Source organism: Halyomorpha halys, unplaced genomic scaffold, assembly GCF_000696795.3.
Source record: "Halyomorpha halys isolate HHAL.00 unplaced genomic scaffold, Hhal_1.1 Scaffold691.1, whole genome shotgun sequence".
NCBI lineage: Eukaryota > Metazoa > Arthropoda > Insecta > Hemiptera > Pentatomidae > Halyomorpha > Halyomorpha halys.
In genome coordinates, this window is record NW_027113417.1 from 160,269 (window position 1) to 183,097 (window position 22,829).

The 22,829-nt window shown below is 29.8% G+C and overlaps 3 protein-coding genes across 9 annotated transcripts in view; 2 read left to right on the plus strand and 1 right to left on the minus strand.

Moving 5' to 3' along the window:
* Positions 1–6,666, plus strand: part of LOC106685424 (delta(14)-sterol reductase LBR) — a 14,484-nt gene extending 7,818 nt beyond the window's left edge. For both annotated transcript variants that reach the window (XM_014428075.2, XM_014428076.3), the window contains 4 exons: positions 226–431; positions 1,018–1,229; positions 3,227–3,354; positions 4,928–6,666. In XM_014428075.2, the coding sequence (XP_014283561.1) occupies positions 226–431; positions 1,018–1,229; positions 3,227–3,354; positions 4,928–5,172 (791 nt within the window). In that variant the 3' untranslated portion in view covers positions 5,173–6,666. The remainder of the gene's footprint in view (positions 1–225; positions 432–1,017; positions 1,230–3,226; positions 3,355–4,927) is intronic.
* A 2,928-nt stretch (positions 6,667–9,594) lies between these two features.
* LOC106685423 (uncharacterized) overlaps positions 9,595–22,829 on the minus strand; it is a 58,121-nt gene continuing 44,886 nt past the window's right edge. The window contains exons 1-5 of one of the 6 annotated variants that reach the window (XM_014428073.2): positions 17,646–18,076; positions 13,571–14,183; positions 12,639–12,819; positions 11,529–11,697; positions 9,595–9,871 (exon numbers count right to left, since the gene is read on the minus strand). In XM_014428073.2, the coding sequence (XP_014283559.1) occupies positions 9,663–9,871; positions 11,529–11,697; positions 12,639–12,674 (414 nt within the window). In that variant the 5' untranslated portion in view covers positions 12,675–12,819; positions 13,571–14,183; positions 17,646–18,076 and the 3' untranslated portion in view covers positions 9,595–9,662. Of the gene's footprint in view, positions 9,872–11,528; positions 11,698–12,638; positions 12,820–13,570; positions 14,184–17,645; positions 18,078–22,829 lie in introns of those variants that run through there. The other 5 variants (XM_014428070.2, XM_067050930.1, XM_014428072.2 and 2 more) reach the window with 5 other exon arrangements.
* The window catches only part of LOC106685422 (DNA damage-regulated autophagy modulator protein 2), a 53,003-nt gene continuing 49,848 nt past the window's right edge, over positions 19,675–22,829 (plus strand). The window contains exon 1 of the mRNA XM_014428068.3: positions 19,675–19,789. Within this exon, the coding sequence (XP_014283554.1) occupies positions 19,701–19,789 (89 nt within the window). The 5' untranslated portion in view covers positions 19,675–19,700. The remainder of the gene's footprint in view (positions 19,790–22,829) is intronic.

Genomic DNA, 22,829 nt, shown 5'->3' on the forward strand with positions numbered 1-22,829 from the left:
TTATGGTTAGCTAATATATATATATTTTATTCAGTTTCATCAACAAAACATAGTGCATTGTTCATTTGTGAAAAAAAAAAATGCAATTATTATTGTAGTAGTCCATATTAATTGACACTTTTTGTCATTAAAAATTGTTTTTAACTCGACTACTTGATTAATTGGTAAAGTTATGACTTGATAATATGGTATGTTTTAAAGTAATCTTTAATTTGTTCATTTCAGGTGGTATTGTTGCAGTTCTGGTCTTAGGTTTGATTTGGGCTAGCCACCAATATTTAGGAGCCTTACGATTGTTGACGATCCCACCACTCATAGGTGCAATTATCATCCATACACTGGTTCTTGTCTCTTATGCTGGTAACTCCAGCACTGTGGGTAGTAAAGTGCATCTAGAGACGCTTGTTCACATGGCTTCCTCTATATTATTGGTGAGAAATTTTGTAATATTGCACTTATAAATATATTGTTTTACTTTTAATTTATTAGAAATTTTATTTATATTGAAATGAAGCCAATTTTGTATGGCAATTTTTACACCTATCAATTTATACCGGTAGTTTCTGTTCTACATCATTTCGTAGTTATGTCACTAACTATTTTGTACTAGAAACCATTTTACATCAGAGCAAATCCCAAGTTACTTTGACATAAAAGATCAAAAGAAACATTGGTCCAAAATAAATATGAAAATCGAAAAATAAATTTTATATTTTCAAAAGTTAATACATTTGAAATAATTCTTAGATAAGTAGAAAATAATAAACAGTAGTAACACAAAAAAAATTAACTTCTCTCTGGTAGGGAAGTGGTCAAATCATGACTATACATGTTTGTAAGCAGTACATGTAATTATTACTGTATGTGCGTGCCTGTAAGCAGGACTCATCCTATGTCTAATTCAATTTAATTCACTACGAAACGGAACCTGATGTAAGTTCGAGGACTGCCTTTATCTACTAAGAGTATTAGAGTTTATTGTTGGTTTTTCTTCTCATTTGTATGTTTTGTTTTTAGATTCTGTTGAGCGCATTCATTTGTGCCATAGAGTACTCTCGGACAACACCTAATTTGGCAGTATTAATCTTGGGTGGTCTTGAGGCATCAATTGGCTTGGATAATCTGCTGCTACCTCCTCTTTCACTTGGTCTGGGGCCCATTGGTATCTTATGGTTGTCTCTCCGTCCCTTTATCCTAGTATTGCCTCAGACCTACATTTCTGCTAACAAGTAAGTCACCTTATGAATCACTTTTGAAGCTTATTTCAATTCCCTTTCTATGGTATAGTAAATATCAGTTTATAAATTTGTTTTTTGTTTGTACTCTATTCCATGAGTTCCACCCGAAAATTAGTTATATTCACATTCGTTACTTAAATGTGGTTGAGACAATAAAAACTAGCAAGACAACACAAATACTAAATAGTATTAAAACAGAAAATGTAATTAGAAAAACAGTGATGAAAATATATATGTGTGAACTGGATGTGGATATGGCCTTCGATAAACTTTGCTCAGGAAAAGCAATAGGGACCTGAAATAATAGGTGCTGCAATTTTAAAGAATGCCAGAAGAGCCCCAATCAGTCCTTTAACTACTTGCTAAAACAAATTCTTACAAGAAGGCATCTTAGCTCGAATTTGGAAGGAGGCTGAAATAGTCGCAATTCTAAAACCTGGGATAGCAGAAGTTATTGCTAAATCATATTACCCAATATATTTCTTAAACCTGATGGTTACAGTTCTGGATAGCCTCATGGTGCTGCACCTAAACGAAGTAATGGACCAACTCTCCAAATCAGTTTGAGGGACGAAGGGAATTATCAATTACAAATGTAATCAATCAACTCCTAACTGTGACAAAAGACTCCCCTTCTAAATGTTTTGTCCTTTTTTTATTATGTTGTTGGAGCTTTTGCAGTATGTGGTGGCTTGGAATAAAGGAAGAACTAAGGGGAGGGAGAGTGAGAGTTTTTGCATATTAAAAGAGTTTACTGAAGTTTTCATCTATTTTCTGCTTATACTTTAAAGGGGAACTCTGAAAATTACAAAATTTTTGGTTTTATTAAGTTTTTTTGAGTGTTTGGCATTTATAAGTTAAATTAAATGATCTCTATCAATTAGACTTTTTTCAAGGAAGAAGTGAGAATACAAAGAACGACCACTTGATAAAAAATGTTATAGATTTTTAAATCCTATTTATTTATTTATTAAAGTATGTTATATGTATATGTTTATGTTATGCAAATAATTTAGTTGTATGTGCTATTGAATCAAATCTTGAACCAGGCACTTGCACAACTGTTTTCAGTAAACATTGATTATTCTTTTAATTCTGCTGGCAAAGCAATAACCAATTTATTTGAATCAAATGATTTAAAATTAAAAACTCATATTGTAATGTAATCATGTAATTAAAATGTAAAGAATTGACTTAATTGAAGTACAAAAGTTTTGATTTATAAATAATTGACAACAAAATTGAAAGAATTAAAATAATAAATGCAATTGTAGTAGGATAATCCAGGTGGTGGTCAATAAAGGTATCAAAATAGTAAAAGAGAACTATTTATTGTCCAACGTTTCGCCCCACTTTGCAGGGCTGTAAGAATGAAGTTCTGCGACCTACTTAAACAAAATAAGAAAACAATTATTCTATTACTCTGACAGACTTATAACCATCATTCACTTGACCCTTCAATTTTAAATGTGAACATCAGATCACATTCTCATAAGTAATATTTCTCTAGTCCTGAGGAAACTAGATTGAAATCATCTTTATCTACCATCCACAAGGTAGATATGTGCCGTCACTTGACACTGTCATGAATTCAGTTCTGAGCTGACTATCGAATTTATGTGGATAGAAGAGATGAAATATTAAAAATATATTTCTTTATTCCTTTATACACTTTAATAATTCAATTTTGTCCAGAATGATATTTATCCCCTTTATCCTCTTTGTGCTTCAATTCACTTCTGAATGCATTATTTTCTTCGATTTTTACTCTGTGTTTGTTTGATTCCTTTCTTTAAAAACTTACATTAGTATTGACATAATTACAGTTTATTAATATAAAATTGTAAACATGTGTTTAAAACTAATAGACCACTTCTTAAAGGATTTCTAGAACAGTTAAATAAGTTTGCTTCTTTATATATATTTTTTCCTACTTCTATTTTTTTTTTTCAGCTACTTTATAATTTTATTTATTTTTTTTTTTTTAGGGTTGCCCTTGGAACATATACTATGATTGGGATAGTGTCTTTGCATGTTATCAGTTATGTTTTCTATAGATATAGCTCGACTTTAAAGAACTTCTTTCTTCGAGATCCGTACTCCTCGCAATTTTCAAGTGAGTATTAAATTCTTGTAGTGAATGTTTTATTTAGCAGAATGTAGAATGTATTTAATTTTTTATGTAAACGTTTTTAAATTATTTGTATGGATTATTCTATCAAAAGGGGCATTTTGTGTTGAATCCAACTTCTCTGGTGCCGCTCACAACATTGTTTTATGCGTATCAATGTTTAATTATATAATACAAGTCAAAGGCCTACTATTTCATTAATGTTTTAAACTTGATATCGCTTAACATAATTGTTTTTAAAAATCATAAACCCCCAATTTCCATTCCTATGGCCTGTCAAAAATTGTATGTTTTTAAACTTTCAACAGCCTGTGTAAGGATATTGAACAAGAAAATGTAAGATCATATATGTACCAGTTTTAAACAATTGTGAGGTTAGGAAAAAAAAGTCCTCTAATAGAAATTACTTATAATTTTGGTCTCATTATACCACAGTTTCACAATCTGATTGTTATTTCTTATAACAAGGAAGCTTGAACCACCAAAATTATAGAGAATCCAAAGTTATGATTTTCATCCAGAATCTTATCCTTGTAAGTTCTTTACTGTTTTTAGCCTAGTAACACTGCTCATTCCATTCTATCGAGTTTCATTGATTTTATTGTGATCTGCAATCAGTAATCTTAGAGCCATCTTATAGAAAATTACTTGTGCTTGATTCATTTAGGTTTCTCATTCCATTGTTGCCAAACAACACCATCTTGGATGTATGTATCAAATGTTATTATTTTATAATTTTTTAATAAGGTGTTCATAGTTGCCTGTTGATTAATATGAGGATAAGATGGTGGGCGGGAGGTGTGACCTGCTATTTAATGAAAACAAATAAATTGGTTTGAGTTTATTTACTGACAGCGCCCCCGACTATCTTCTCATATTTATCATTTTCTAATAGATGATCTTCTATTATTATTGGCATTTTTTTTCTAATTCAGGGATGACTGGGCTATCTATCGCCTATCCTCATTTCTTAGTCATTATTATTTTAACAGTCGGGAATGGAATGAATGAATACATTGAAAAAGAATGGGATTCTCTCCTGAAACCCATGAACATAACAATCACCCCTACAGCTTCCATGTTATGAGAGATCCCAAGGCTTGGGAGAAGGAGAAGGCATAATATAATTAAGAATAATTATATCATATTATGTATTTTGTTATAAAAGTATGTTTATTTAAAAATTTCTCATTCCTTAGTGTCATTAATTTTCGGTCTAATTAATACTGAGAAAATGAGAAACTTTATATGAATGAAATTTGTTGACAGCATACTAGTGAACATACTAAGAAATGATTTTGGTGAAAAACTGCCTTGTTACATTTTATTGAATCAAATTACAATTTTTAAGATACCCAGTTTTTTTTTTAATGTATATTATTCGATGTCAAATTTAAATTTTTTTAAATTAATGGGAAGTACAGAAACCCATTTGCCCCAAAATGTCAAGAACCCTCATGCAGTTTATTACAATATTACAATTATTATGGTTTGATGGTATTATTACTAGTTACAAAATATTATTGTACATTTTATAGTTCTATCTTTTGGTTTTTAGAGTTGAACATATGTGGGGACTACATCGGAGGACCATGGGGAGTGGTCAGACACCCACAGCTTATTGGTCTCCTCTTCTGTGAACTGTCGTGGGCGAGTGCTGTACTTCCTAGCCTCCTTGCACCAGTGCTGATTCTTTTAAGTGTGGTGTCTACAGTGCTTGTGGCAAGGACTGCGGACAGGCGTCTTTCTAGGACGTACAGGGCAAAGATCACTTCATCGCTCATACCCTTTATACCTGTCTGAACTAATTGCTATATGATTTATGTGGGCAGGTATTTTTAATTTAATTTTAAGAACTGCAAAGGATCTTATTTTTTTTTTTAATTTTGTACATTGTTTTTATGATGCATAATAAATACCAAAAAGAACAGTTGTCATTTGAAAAAAGAAATTATAACTCTCTTAAAATATAATATAAACATATATTTATAAAATGTTTATGAATATATTGAAGACCAGCTACTTTAGGTTTATATTAGACTTTATAATATTTACTGATCAATTGAGTGTTGTTATTATGTTATCTATTTTTAAAATAGATAAATAAAAACTGTTACTGTCGTTAGAATCAAAGGTGGGTCCTTTTTCATGTGTCATAATCAATTCAACTGCTAATAATTATAAAAACTTTTTTAATATATAAATAATTTACTTGTTTTTAAATTTATCCTGATGGTTATAAACTATTTTATTTCCTAAATCCCATATATTCATCTTGTTAGTGTAATGTTAAGTTTTTAATTACACTAAAATTATTAAGTCATAAATCCTCGATATTTATTTCACTTTACCTAATAATATGTATTATTTGTAGAGCCATTAGTCAGAAAGTTTTTCACTATATGAATCATCACAGAATTTTCTATATTTGAAATAGCTTTAATTATTTTTACTGATATTTTTTAGCATTAATTTTTATTTTTCCCAAAGCAATACCAACATTATTTATGACAAAACTGCTTGCATAAACTAATAACTGAAATAATCAACGTAACTAATCCATGACTTATAGTTTGTTAATTAATAAATATTACTGGTTTAATTATTTGAAAGATTTTAATTATTAGTTTCTAAGTTTGATTTCAATCATCTCTCTGATCCACGACATACTGAAGTACAAATATTTGTTGCGGTTGTAAATTTTATGTATATGCATTTAGTTGTTTAGTCTAATTTGTTATTGAAACAGTTTTGTTGATATACCTGGCACTGTCCATTAATTATCTCCTAATTATTTCAGCATCTTTTTATTTTATTTTTGTTACTTAGTCCTCACCTGCCATTTTTAGTACCCTGTTTTTTTCCCTTTTATTTTTTTAAGTTTTCTTCACATTTTACATTAAAAAATTATGAGAAGTATTCAAATGGATGATGATATTTTAATGAGATTAATGTCTGTCTTTTTTTAAAAAAAATTAGTAGTAGTTACTGTTTTCTTTTTTTAAGGAATTGATTCAACTTTCAAAGATTTTTTTTTTTGAAAATTGAATCCATTCTTTTACTTATACTGATTCAGAGTTCTGATTGGGAACAGTCATTTGAACTGGTGTCTATTTTCTGGATAAATTTTAATCAAATCCTTTATCATCTGGTTTTTTTGCCTTAAAACTAACCATAAACAGTTTTACATAATTTTGATTAGTTGTTATATTTTGTTATTTTAATGAAAAACTATGTTAATCTGGCCAAATGTTAACCTCATTGCTCAATTAGTATATCTTAAATAAATAGTTAAAGGTGAACTACATGGAAAGCCTTTATATATATTCTCAGAAATGATTAATGTTTGTTGGTAATTTATTGTTATCATTACGTATTTAGGAGCTCTGGTTACTGTAGGGGAATCTATCAAACTGTTCACTACAATCTGACTTTACCAACATTCAATAATTATTTTATTATATTTGGAGTATGGTGTGTATTAATTTTGTCCCCAAAATGATACCTTTCCCAGATAATTGGAATGGTGCCGTTGTAGAACTTGAAATATATTTTAGATCTCATTGTAGTATGTCTTATTGGAGTGTTTACCAGAAAAGAATTTTTATTCATTTATATAAAAATTTTAAAGATTGTTTTTTCTTGTTAAAGAACAAAACTCTATATTTATTTATTAGTGTTAATTATTTTGTATCACTGTATGATATTGATAGTATTTTAAGCAATCATCAATTTTGTGTTACTTAATGTGCGGCTCTATAACCTTTTATTATCTTACCTTTCTTTGTTGGACAAAAGACATATATTAATATAATTCAACTTGTAAGATTAACATGTAAATCCATAAAAATAATTTAAATAGTTTTTTGACACAAAATGGTTTGCAACATTTAAATATTTCTTCTGTTATGTGAAAAGTAAATGCAGTATACTTACATTGGATGTGCTTAATATGGTGCTTTGTTTTTCCCTGAATGAAGAAACTAGAGCCGCTATTCACTAAAAAATGCGAGTGGAGGTTTTTTTTTTTTTTTTTTTTTTTTTTTTTTTTTTTTTTTTTTTTTGGTTAAGATAGATGATTTATATATTATTGATATATTTAAGTTTTACGTGTGTGCTCACATTTTTATTTTTGTTGTCACACATATAGGAGTGTTTTAATAAATTAAATGTAAACAATTTGTATTTTAATCAGGAAAAGCTTTCTGATAATGTAATTAGTCTGTAAATAGTTTATAAATGATGAGGGTATCTATTTTAATACTAAATATTTTAAAGATGTTATATGAATCTTTTAGAATAATGGAATTATTCTGCCATATTTATTCATCACAAATGAATTTATTGTAAATGTACAAAATACAATAAAATTTAAATTAATGTAAATGTAGGAAGTATATTAGCCTTATAATAAAAGTGTATCTATAGTACAATCATTGGTGTTGATTTATTTACTGCAAATCTTGCTAAGTTCAGTGCTGATTGTTGGGTGCAAAAATTGTCAAAAGTTCAATCTTTATAAGTATTGTAACTATAATTGTTGATGTGAATGCTTATAATTGGTGTTAAAATTAGGAGTTAAAGGACTCCCTTCTCCTCAAATAATGTTGTTTTTAAAGTGCAAAATTATTTATTTTTCGTTAGTTTATACTATTCGATTAATCTATATAATTGTTAATAAAATTGAAAAATCCAAGTTAGTTTACTGACCTTTATTCTTGGTTTAGTATTAAAAATTGTTATATATTTATTAGAAACTGCAATTTAAAATATTCTCATCAAAATCACTGTATTATTTTCTTATTGTTTCATAACTATGATAGGTTTGAAATTTCACACTATTTCCTAAACGAATAGAAATTGTTAAGATTTTTAAATTCACTAAAATATTTTGTTTTAGCATGAGAAAATTAGAGAAAAATAAGAATGTAAAAAAAAAAAATTAAAATAAAGTTCATCAGTAATTATGGCATAATTTTCTAATTAGTTTAAAAATGATATTGATTGGTATCTAAAATAATATTTATAATCATAAGAGATAGTTGACCGTGGATGACTTATACAAGGAGAAGTTGGTTGGGGGTGCGGTCAAATAAAACACCAATAAGTTGAAGTAACTTATTTGAGTTCTAATTTGACCGCACCCCCAACCATCTGCTCGTATAAAATAATATTTATTGTAAATCTAAATCTGAATTATCTGTTTTAGGTTCGTGACATTTCAATCCTGAATTATTTGTTTATTTGCACCACCCAAACCATCGCATTGTAAATAAGTTTTAAGCATTAAATTTTTATTAGTATTTAGGATTTTACTTGCAATATATTGTTTACTTTTTAGTTTTAAATGTTTGTACAAATTGTCATTCATAAAAGACGAGATAAGATATTTTTTTTTCTTTTAATAAATTACTTAAATTAATTTGTGTTTTAATATTCTAATGCTACCTCTATTGTGAAGTCCATATGAGGCATTCGATTGTATAATATGGTACCTAACAAAATGGACACTTCTTCAATGTTTACCTTCAACAAGAAGTCCCTTACCATAACTTAATATCAATATTGTTCTCTTAAGAAAACAAATTGAATCCTAAATATTCTTTCAACAATTTATGAAATCAGCTTAACACCTTGACCATGGTTGACGACACATTGTTTAAGATTAGGCACTACAAATAAAGCGCATTATCCGCTGGTAGTAAGTCGTTCAGCTAAGGGGAACCACTAATCCAGAAAAAATTGTGCCCTACGTTTCTTTTCTTCTCAGGCTAGTTACATAAAGCTTTATTGCCTGTTAATGATTAAAATTAGAGAACAAAGTTTGGAAGTGTACTTACATACCTCCTTGTTAGTTAAAATTAAAGAAATATATGTCTTAAAATGCTTAAGTTATCCTTTATAAACATATAAATTTCACTAGCATTGAAAGCAGGTAACAAAAGAAAAACTATAACATCTTTACTAAAACACTGAGTAGTGATAGCATTTCAGTACCTTAAGCAATTATAAATAAATTTATTCTTTAATATTTTCATATCATGCTACAATGTGAAGTGATGTTTTAAACTATATAGTAGTGGGAAAAAATAAAGTTGAATAAAACTAATTGAGTCAAAGTCCGTAAAATGAGAATCACCCTTTTAGTTCTAAAGAATATACCAATACTAATGAAATTTCATTATTTATAAAATATTATTTTTAGAAACTTTAATAAAACTATAATTTAATCATTATTATTCTTTATTTATTGCTTCTCTATTGTATTTACAATTCGTCTTGAGCACAACATTTCACAACAATCTCATGAACTCTTCTCTTTCATTTTTATTTTTAATGTTATAAATCTCGCATTTTCTTTTAAGTAATTTACACTGTTGCAATTTAAATCTTTGCTCATTAACTTTTCTGCTCAAATAATCTATTTCTATTTGATCCATTATTTCTTTTGATTTCACATCATCCATGGGTACCACCTTATGCTCTATGATTTCCATATTATCTGAAACAAAAAAAAAAAGTATAATTAGTTATCTTATTCAATTATTAATATTATTTTTGACAATAAAGCCAAGGAGATCTCAATAAAAAGGACTAAGAGTAGAACCATTAGACATTGGAAAAGTGGAGGATGTAAGATTTAAATTAAACAAACCTTAAAGTTAAAAGAACACTGAAAATGTGTATATTTATTCCTTTAAATAAATAAATTATGAGGCAATATCGAGGAAATATGTATGAGCTTTTAAAAATTGGGTTGGAACAAATGCACGTCAATTTCTGAGGGAAATGAAAGAAAATCAACTTTGCAGGAAGATAGTATGGAATTTAAGAAGGTACAAAATATTACGAAACAATTTATTTATTTATTCCCACTTTGCAGGGCTGAGTCCTGGAGATTTCAGAGTAAAATAGTTTTTTAATATTTTGTACCCTTCTTGACCACAAGGGCTTCCGACAATCTATTACATATGATTAACAATTAATCTTCCGAAGCCGACTTTAGTGATATTATTTTTATTCAAAACAACTTCAGTTAGCTTTAATACATTTCTCTGAATGCTCCATTTTTTTAATCTCTAGTTTGAAGAAACTTCTTTTTTTAAAAATTAGTAAACCTCATTTTCATTTTGTAATATTTATTTACTTTCTTCTTAATTTTTTAAGTGCTCTAAATTGTCTATTTTCAGATCATGTAATTTTTTAAAAGTAAAGACATGTGATCAGAAAATTGTTACAAACGTGACTTCCCCAACATATGAAGAAACGTGATCAGAAAATTGATAATATAATATTCAGATAATTTCTGTTAGTTAAGTTTATTAATTCAAATTCGGTACATTACTAGGAATGATCAATAACTAAAAACCCTTGTTGGGTACTGAAAAAGGATACAATGAAGCTAACAGAAATAATTTAAAATAAAAATAATATCATGAACATTTGATTGATTTATTTATGTTCATATGTTCTACCCGATAAAATTTCAATTATAAATACCTAGTGTGATCACTCAAATGACTTTTCTCACAGCTTGGGCAACCACATCAATACAAAAATTGTTGGGTGAATCTTCACTATTATTTTAGCTCATTAGAAAATTAAATTACCTTTCAAACAAGCACTTGGAATATTTTCAAATTATTCAATAAACTAATAAATAAATGAAAGGGTTCTCATTAGAACCTGCACAATAAACTTTTAAAATAGGTACAAAGTTCAATTCATCAAATCTTCGTTAATAATGGTCCAATTTCACAATTTTAGTTTTATTTTGTAGAGAACTGTATATCTTTCCAATGAAGATATGTGTAATTGTCTATAAAGGCCATAGATTTTCCATATGCACAAAAACAAATTACTGGTCATAATATATTATGAAGTATATGTATCAATATATATATATATATATATGAAGCATAGGAGATCCATGAATGAAATCTTCACCTTCTCATTCCTATAGTAGGTTAATAATCTGTAAGATATCCCAACCATACCTGTTCGAGGTGGGGAACATAATAGAAATCAATCCGTAAAGACCAATAAATAAAAAGTAAAATAACACCTTTAATAAAATGCTTAATTCATTACATTAGTTAGTAGTTCATTATGAAAGATATAATATATTTAGAATCATTTTGTCAAAGAATATTTTCTACCTTTTGTCGTGGAGTTAACCTCTCTTTGGTTTTCCATATTAAGTCTTTCCACAGCATAGTTAGTTTGTTCCTCATCAATTATTACTGGAATGCCACTTATCCTCAATAACTTTTTATCAAATTCAGGAATGTCATAAATCCTTCCAAGAAGATACTGCTCACGACTTCTCTGCAAATAAATGGATAACAATAATCATATAAAATTATAAGCTAATATTTCGGTCAATCATTATAAACTAAAAATATTACATGCATACTAATGATTAAACTGTTAAAGCCTAATTATTTTTAACTAGGGAGATAAAAATTACAGTAAGCCTCTATTTTGGCAAAAATAAATTATTAGTTGGAAATAGCTCTTTACGTAGTCTCACATGTGTGGGAAACATGAATGCACTGATTGTATTACCTTCAACTATTCTAGAAGCAATTTCACAATACTGGGGAAAAAACCTAAGCAGATAAGTGATACAATACAATTTTTAGCAATAAACTACATAATTATAAATGATATTTGACATTTTAATTATGTAGGAGGTTTTAATCAATATGGCAAAGTAATTGGACAGTATTTATGATAATCCAGGCAAATGAGTGAGCATTTTTTTCTCAAATAGAATTTTGTTCAACCAACTTAAGAGTATCAATGATTTCCTCAGTTAAATTTAACAAGGTTGGTAGTTGAAATATCATAATCATGCAGTAAATGGAGAGTTGTGGAAACAAGAATTTAGATTTAGATATATTGCTAACAGTAATTAACTAATTGGCATCAGTTCTGAAGCACTACCCCAACATGGTGGATGGGTGTGAACCTGTTTCTGCACAATGTTCTATTGTTATGTGTGACAACCAAGTATTATAATTACTAGTTTAATTGAAACAAAGCTATAGACTTCAGTTTACTCTAGAGATTAATAAACTACTACTAGTACTATTAGAAAAACAAGCTCCAATGGCAGGAACTTCAAAACTCTCTTATACAGAATAGCATAATTTAGTATAGACCTGATTTCTACAGAGAAGAATCTGTTAGGGAGTTTATCTGTTATTATAATAGTAATAATAATAATAATAAAAGTAGGGATTTTAAATTCTTCAAATAATTACCAATGGAGCTTTTGTACAATTGTACCTAAGAAACATCCAAGTTGAGGTCAGAGGCCAAATCGGTACAAATAAGAATTAATTCATAACCAAACACAATGATCAACAGTTTTTCATTGGGTGCGACAGCACATCCACCCAGAGTAGTGGTTCAGAACTTGTACAAAATATCTTTAAAAATCTTCTGGAAAACCAATCACTATTAAAATCTCATAAATATAATAAAATCTCACTTAAATCCATTATATTCTCAACAGATTCCATGCAGATATCACTTTCAACTACTTAAACACTTAATATAAAAGAAAATACATAAAAATTATTATTGAATGGAATATGGTCCGGGTGCGGTAAAAAAAAAAACTCAAATAGTAGATAATTATACTATTTTATTGAGCCAACGTTTCGCCCCACGTTGCAGGGCTTCGTCAGGGCTAAAAAAGATACAAACACTATAGTTACAAAAAGAAAAAAAAAAGAAAATTGTTTTTTTCTTTTTTGTAACAATAGTGTTTGTATCTTTTTTAGCCCTGCAACATGGGGCGAAACGTTGGCTCAATAAAATAGTATAATTATCTACTATTTGAGTTTTTTTTTATCGCACCCGGACCATATTCCATTCATCGATACACACGGTCAATCAATAATCTTCCAGTATGTCACAAAAATTATTATTGAGTTGTTATATGTAAGTTGAAAGATGAAACCGGTAGGTACCTATATAAGAACTTAATATTTCACCACCAAATGAGTAAGATAACAATTACTGAGTTTCAAATTGCTAAATTTAATACTGTGATGGAACTATATAAGTATAGGGACCCTCTAATACAAAATACAAGAACTTGAAGGATCTGAATGCCTTCTGTGGTTCAACACCTAAACGATACCATAACTTTAAATCAGTTATAAAAATAAAGAGTAAATGTAGTTACCCTGGCAAGGTTTGAGAGGCGATACCACTGTTGCCTTATCCCCTTCCAATCTCTATCGGAATCAATCAATCCTCTACTAACCAACTCGGCATGTATTTCTTTCCAAACTTCTTGTTTCTGCTTGACAGCTCTGTTCCCGAAAAGTATACCCTGGTATGCAGATACCATATCCAGTAGTATTTGGTTATAAATCTCAGTTTTCATGTCCATGACACTTCAAGAGATGGCAATAACTGTGTTGCCAACTTCAGTTTAGAACAACCGCACTTCCCTTGCTTATTATCATACAAATAAATCCTCTCGACGTCGTAATTACAAGAAGTTTTTTCAATCGTAATTAATAGAGTTAACATAAATGAACATTTTTTTTTACAAATTTTTACATTAATCGATAGAGTTATATTCTTTTTTTTTTTTTTACAAGCAGCTGATCAAGAAGTCCTTTCCGCCCAGATGTCAGGTATTTTAGCCAACTGATGGCGTCTGATCAGTTTATTTTTACAGATGAGCATTGCATTTTTTAATTTTATTAATGGACACTGCAATTGGACTTTTATTTATTGAAATTATATCCATCGATACTCTTTACTCTTTTAAGCGTCTCGAATTTTTACTGTAAAAGATTTTATATATGCAGTATAATTTCTATGAAAAATATTTTTAAATATTAATTATGTATCAATGAATATTTTAAAAAATGCTTATGTTACATAGTCTTGAGAGATATTATAAATTACTAGAAAAACTTCTTAAAACAACATACATCCAAAAACGAAAAGAAAAAAAGGAATACCATTTGTCACAAAAAAATAAAAATATTAGGCAATAGTTTTAAAGGGCCATATACTGCACCCTTTTTATCGATGGTAAACAATGAAAATCCTCGTAACTCCATTTTGATAAATTTTGGAAGAATAACAAATACATATGTAAATGTTTTACAGATACAGTTCCAACCGATTTCACTACATAAAGCAAGTCTAGATATTAACAGATTAGATATATGTTGTAACTAATTTCAATTCATAGACGGATGGGATTACTAAGTCTTCATAGCCTACTATCGATAGGTTTATTATTTGAACGATTCCTCGCCATAAACACGTGTTTTTGTTCATCTTATACATTGTATGAAGAAGTATTTTGATAAACTACCATCAATGCACAAAATTACTAATTAATACAGATCCACGAGTACTTTTTGATATGTCTGGATGATTTACAAAAATAAAAATCAATATATCTAATTGCAATTGATGGTGTTTGCCTGTAAAATAAAAGCAGAATTTGGTGGAATTTTCCTCAAAAATAATGGAATTTCACACTTATTCACCAGAAGTTGAAGTTTTTAAATTATTGATGTGAATGTAAATTTTCCTTGAGGATGCCCAAAACGTTAAACTTTTGAAGAAATAAAGAGTGTTTTGTGACTTAAATTGGATACAATTTAATTTATTTAAACAAACTTCTGTGTAATGTTCATGTTGATATCAAAGAATAAAATTATTTTAGTAATGTGAAAGATGTTTTGCCCCAATAACGGCTAGTCAACTATGACTAAGGCACAGCAAGACCTCTTCAGATTACTCTATTGCTTGAGCAAGCATAACTTGATAACAGTGATCTAGTTGAAGCTATAAAAAATGAGACAGAGCTATTAATAATACCAAAAACCTTAGTTCAACTTCCTGATGTTTTTATTTAAAAAACAACTGTCAATCATGAATGTTAAACAGAAAAGTTCCTATAGTGTCTTTTGAGTAAAAGTTAGACATAGTGAAAAGACACTAACATTTCATTTTTAATAGCCTTTAAAATCTTAAGATTTTGGAGAATTATCATAAATTAAAGAAACCAATTGTTACTACATTTTATCAATATAAGACTCACCTTACATGGCCAATTTTATTGAGTTTCAGTAGTATTGCCACAATATACTACAACAGTCCATGTTTTGACCTAATTCGACAAAGAATTTAAAAATCGGCTGTGTGGTTCGCAATAACAACCGCCCGATGAGCAGGTTGTGTTAATTAACTAATTAATTAACCGCCTTTGGCTTCGCCGTAGTCGGATTAAAATTAAATATTAATTCTTTGAAAAAATGTTACGGCCTAGGTAAGATATGAAATAACAGATCGATACTAATTAAATTAAATTAGAATATTATAAAAATGGACTTAATGCAAGTTAGGTACTAATTGTGTACAAAGGGCTACAGATTGACCGTTGACCGTTCTAGAGAGAAGATGTTTAAGGAAGCTACCCCGTTATTGAATCAACTCAGGGAAAGGAACAAAAAACCTAAATTCCGCAGTTGAAAAATTGTGATCGATAACAAGGAGTAATCTGGGATCGGAGCATTACCACATGGTGGAGATGAACAAACAGTGAACTGCTTGCAGAGACTGGTCAGTCAGTATCTTATGGTATGAATGCAAGAAGGTTAAGATGGAAGGACATGTGACGCGAAGCAACCCATCAGAACACCTATACGCTACAATGAATGGCGGTATAATTGGCAAGAAACCACGTGGGAGGCCAAAAACCAGATGTCTATGTAGAATCGGCAAAGATACAAAAGAGCTGCATGCAGCAAACTTGAAAGAAGTAGCCCAAGGGAAGAAACCCTTGAGAAGGCTGGTCCGGGCGACCAAAGATCTACAAGGTCTGTAGAGTAAACAAAAAAAAACCTCTTTCTTAATAAAGTTTTTTTGTTTGCTAATTACCAAGAAAAGATGATATTAATTACTTTATTTCATTGCACTTTAGTAAAAACTAGGGGTAATTTTTGCACAAACATAATTTAATACAATGACATTTCATAATGTTTAGTAACCTTTTTTTTTTTGTTATAACCTTCTAAAAACAAAATAGCCAAATAAATAAGGTTGTTAAACTGTTATTTCTTCAAATTAGATTTGACTATAGTTTACTTAATACATGTTTTCCAAAGTTAACCCAATAAAATTAGTGTATGAAAATGCATTTTTAAAATAAATTAATTTGCTCTCACGGATATGAAGTTTCTTTAACGATTATAGAAAAGTACATATTCATTTATCTACAAACGTAGATACACAAGCTTTTTATTACATATATAAATAAGTAAACTAAATACGTAGTCTTGTTCTTATATAAGCTAAACCTGGATTCGTCGTAAAAGTTTTCATTTTTTTTTTTTTTACTCTATGTCTTTAGGTTTTGGTTCACCATCATCGAAGAATGAATTCTGTCCAGATTAGGAATATCACAACCACTGCCGTGGGCTTGTCAGATTTTTGTAAAGAGTTGTGTGAATCCGCATAATATAGAGGTCACAACAGCAGATATTTTTAATGCTCTCTACACGACTATCATAGAAAGGTTATTATCGTATGTATTATCATACGATCAACCACTTAACAGTATCCACAAGCACAACTGTAAAACTTATAAATGAAAAAAAAAATAAATAAATAAAAATGTGGGAAGTGGGAAATACGCCTGAACGTTCCAGGGCTCGGAGAACAAAATTGATATGTTATCTTCCCGAATATTATGGTATGAACAAAGTTGAAAAACATACATCATTCTTAACTCAATAGCCACTTTAACTACGGAAGGAGTTAATAAGAGCAAGATAAATAAATATAATATTGTCGACCAAACGATAATAAACCACTGTCAAACCCCACTAACAAACCGAAAGGGAGACAGAAATGTTTAAAAAACTAACTTTACCACATATTGAGTTCTGTCTTTTTATGTATGGTGATATACTATCTCTTTGAGAAAATGAGCTATTGTTGTATATAAAATTTTATATATATAACTGTTAAATAAAATATGATCAAACTGTTTTGGAACTACGCAATTCCACATTTTTTGTGACAATATTCTTTCCATTTAGAAATGAAGATTAGATGTTTAAAACTGGCTTAAGAGAGTTTGTTTGGGCTCTTCAATACACTAAGCAAGAAGTTACAAACAAGGTGTCGTTCAAAACCTAACCTCTAATATAAAAATAGTATCAATGATGTGTAAACATAAATAATTATGAGAGATAGTTGACATAAATAGTAAAGGAAATTACCCTGGCAAGATAAGTGAGATAGTACCACTGCCTCCTTGTCCATTTCCAATCTCTGGTAAAACAAACTAATTTTTGGCTGACCATTTTTGCATGTATTGCTCTCCAAACAATTTGTTTATGTTTGATGTGATCGGCATATCTGTTATTGAAGAGTACATGTTTGTAGGTCGACACTAGATCCAGGAATTCATTTTTAATGACTTCAAGTCTCTTGTCCATGGGTCGGAAAGAAATTGTACACATTCGTTGAGAACTACAGTTTTGAGCAACCTTACTTCCCTAGCTTTCTTCTTATAACCTCATTGATGCATCCTCTTGGTCTCGTGATTATGTTTATGTTTATAATCAAATTTTACCAATTTGAATTATTTAAATTAAACTTAGGTTAAAATTAAACTTAATTTTTTAAATATAGTTAAGTAATTAACAGAATTAAATATTATATATTTTTTTACCAGCTGCTAATCAAGGATTAATTTCTCTAGGGTTGCTATGGGTTTTTAGTCCAATAGCGATTAATCGATCAATTTTTATTGATTGACTTCCTGATGCAGTTGAACTGACATTAATTAAACTTACTCTTTACATACATCTAAAAGTATGAAAAACTTTCAGTATATTGAAATTTAACAGCCTTTTCTTTACACACTTATTTTTTATAATATTCTATCGTTAAAAATGTTTACAACTTATTTGAGGTTATAGGAATTTTTAAGGTGTATAGAAATTTAAACCAACACTAGAAACACATAATGCATCTCTCTAGTTATAATATAATTCAATCGACGAAACATGAAAATATTGCCATCGCGTAATGGGGGCTGCAAAATTTCCCAATAAATAATAATATATTGTAACAATTTGAACCATTTCATTTCATGACTTTTTTATTTTTAACCTGTACAATACAGGATGAATATACTTTTCCTAACCAAAAGGTTGTTTAGACTTACTAAAAAGACAAAAATATATCTTTTAAATTGAAACACCTAAATAAAGGGGGGATAAAATATTCCTTCTGCTGAGGCGCTGACACTCGCGCAGGAAGTTTATATTTATTGTTTTGTTTTTTAAACGAATCCCGGTTTTTGTTGGACAAGAATCAACATTGTGCGAATATATTTAAGCAAATATCATGAAAACTGTCATTCCTAATCCTCATTTAAAAGCTAATAGATGTCTGTACGTCGCTCGTAGTTTCAAATAAATGTTACTTTTTAAAAAAAACTGAATCTTCGGAAATATTAAATGTAAACAGTTCTATTAGGGCTCATATTTTAGAAAATTTACTCTACTTTAGTGCTGCTGCTAGTTTTAACGAATGGAGCTCCAAATGAAAAATGAAGGAACCATTTAGGTTTTCTGGAATAAAATGAACTTCGGGGGGGGGGGGGGAAGGGGCATGCACCTTAAATACTACAGCATTTACTTTTTAATAACATTTACTGTTTTTCTTGTATAGTCTAGGTGAAAATTGAACCTTTCTGTAATAGAAAATAACGAGCCAAATTTTTCTTTATTTAAAATAATTCCAAAATGAATTTTTTTCCAGCCTCCATTTTTTATTCCCCGTTGGCAGAGTTGTCAATTTCGATTCTTATATTTTTTACGTTGAAGTAACCAAAATCAGAGCTGAAATAAATTTTATTCTTCTCTTTGGTTCTAGGACTATCAGCCTCTCTCCCTTCCATCCCCCTCTCCCCCCACTGATCTTATATAATAAACGTAATTGGTAAATATAGAAATACATGACTAAAAATCTTCGATTGTCTTTCCAATCATTCTTGATGGAATGATGGTTCCCACGCTGAGAAACGAATTTAACTGCGGGATTCCCCGTCTGTAATGTTAATGAAATATATATAAATTCAAAGACGAATAAAATAGTCTGTTTTAGGAAATCATGTGAAATATTTTCCCATAACTGTTTTTTTTTAAAAGCACATTGTATTGAACTGCTGTGAACATACACCCCACTACAGTACAACCCCACTCCACCAGCGGGCGACGATAGTCGAACTAACTACGATAAGACAGTTTGGTTCCCGCCCTGCGATGGGATTGAGTTCGACTCTCGCTAGGAGAAATCTCCACGTAATACCTACCCTTGTCTGCCTCATTACGCCACTCACATTTGTAGCTACGTGAGTATTTTTACAGTTTTACCTTTGAAATTACTTAGGAAAAATTACGTTCTTATTAAGAATTTAAAGTTTGTATCATTTGTAAGATTTAAATTTGAATATTCAATAAAATTATATTTGTATGCTGCAGTGATACCCAACCTTATTATGGCGGCGGTACCCTTTTAGTAGGAAAATGGCGAAACCCGTTTGGTAGAAGTAGTAACTCCAAATAGAGTGTCAAATTCGTATTTTCAGCAAATCCAGTAAAGGCTAAGGTTATCTAGGTAATCTAAAGGTTATCTAAATGCCTGTGAAAAATTGAAGAAAATCTGATACAATAAAATTCAAAACTGTATTAAGTTGACCTGTAATGACCCTTTTCTAAATTAATTCGCGGTACCCCTGTACGGAACACTAGAACCCCAAATGGGATCCCATGAGCCTACAATATCCAATACACTATTCACGTTCTTCAATATACATGAAGTCATTTTTCCTATGACCTCAATATTTTCCTAATCATTGAACCACTTTTGCTTCCGTTGTTTAGTAATGTAAGTAGTCACGGTTGTTAATAGAATTATTTAGCTATCTTTGTTGAAATTTAAACTTACGAATTGTATTTTATATTAAAATTTGAAATATCTATAGGAGTGGAAATATGACTGATCCATCTCTGACTCAGAACACTCAATTTGAAGTAGTCTGAGGGAGCGGGTTTCCAAATATTAGTGATGACACACATTGATTAAATAAAATTCAATAACAGCACAATTTTGTTCATAACAACTATAATTAAAAATTCAAATAGTATATAATAAGATGTATTTAGAAAAAAACAGATACATATTATTCCGTCCTGTGCAGTCATAAGTTACAACATACCCTATTACTGTTACGTTATTACTGTTTTGATTGGACCACAGCTGTAAATATCTGCTCACTGAAGATATAATCAAAACTTCCATGGATCCTTTTCAAATTAAGCCCGGGCCTAATGTCGTATGGGTACGGATCTGTTTATGGCATTAGAGACTCGCCGTTTAGTACATAGGTACAAAAAAAAAATATATATCCTTGAACCATACCGCAATAAATACCTTCATAAATCTGAGAGTACGCATACGGATAGAAAAAAAAATCATTATAAAATCATTAATCTCAAATGATCAATAAAAGAATGTTTATTTTTCCGTCATAAAATTCCTCTCTTTTAGTTTTTAAACGTTTGAAGTTTATTGTTCATCACACAAGTGGGAGACAGCCACTAAAAATATTGTCTAGATCCTTATGAAAATAAGCATTGGCCAAAATTTGTCCCAAAATAATTTAAAGGAATGAATTCTACTACACAATATCAAACTTAACCTGTTACCGTCAAGAATGATATATTTCTTAAATTTTGTAGAAATAGAAAAAAAATAATTGTTTGTTATGTTTACTAACACAGCAAAGCACTGTATTGTTTTCGGTAGAAATGTCACAAAAATGTTTTGTAGCAACTAACCTTATTTTAAAAATCCTAAAAAAAAACGAATAAATAAAAATACGGTTCACTAATTTAAAGGATTGGTGCTCTCATGAAAGGTAATTTATTTTACAACAATTGAAATATATTAATTGATATTTTCCTGAATTAAAAATAGAAGAAAGTTTTTATTACAATTTTCTAGCATTCCTTGAGTAGAGTAAGTTAAATATTGGCCAATTCATGATAAATGGTCAATTCCGCTTTTGAAATTTTCGCCTACTGTTTTATGATAAGGAACGGCTTCAGTATTTTCCATGTTAAAATATAAATTAATGCATACACGAAATGCACAGGTGGGCTCAGGTACTCAGTTGTGTAAGGTCAGTCATGTTTTAACCATTAAACCGTTAATGTGACAGTAGTCTAACAAAACAAAAACAAAAAAAATAAAAATTAAGACTCCACTCTTAAACACTTTGATTAAAATTCATTAACCATCCAAACAGTAACTGTTGTATATTATAATATTTATGAACATGAATGAATAAGAAAGCAGTTATAAGATCGGCCATTGTTTCACAACCAAATCATGCCCCTGTCCGGTGTTTCTTTGAGTAGGTAGCTGAAGAACGTACTTAGTTCTTATGAAAATTGAACAATTCTAAACCATTTGTTTCTTTAATTCCACGGTTTACCTTTAGTTGTCTCATACTTTCAATTTTAACTTTTCAAACCAACGGAATGCTCTACAGAATCCTTTAAGAATGTCGATGTTACCCCTGTCCAACAGATCCGCTACCTTGGACTACATCTGGACAAATGACTAACTTGGAGTCCTCCCACAAGACAGAAAACTGCAAATCGATTCCAACATTTAAAATACTCACTTGACAAACGGTCTAAACTTCCAGTACATTACAAAAGACTGATCTACATGACTATAGTAAAGGACTAATGGCTATCTGGAAATACGGAATTGAGCTCCTTGGTTCTAATAAACCTTAGGATTTCTCTTCCGATCCTTACAATCCGAAATCTTTCGTAAAATATTCAATGCTTCTAACTTGGTAAAAAAAAAAATTCATGAAGACCTTAGTTCCATATATAACCAACTAGTCCGAACTAGATATCAAGTCTTCCATTAAAACTCCCTAAACACTGTTTCTAACCTTGCTTCCTATTCCATGTGCCTGAAAAGAAGATGTCCTCGAGACCTGCTACTGAAAAATGTTATTAGAGTGTTAGTGAGAGTAGTTTCTCTAGATGTCTGTATCATACCACTATAATGTTACATGAAATTTACTGGATGTATTTTTATATTAATGTTGTTGTAAATTTTAAGAAATAAATAAAAAAAAATTCAAATTAAGGATTATCATCCGTGCCATCTTGCTCCTATCCTTGATTTTATAGAGTAGGTTAGGATAACGATGAAACACGGGCATTAATCGTCATAGCAGTCACCCCTTCTGAGGTCAAATATCAACTGAGGATGCTAACTCCTCGTAAATATCCAGAGTATGATCTTCTGACTCCTCAAATCCTTCGCCAACTTCCTCCCAAAGCTATAATATTCCTTACATATCT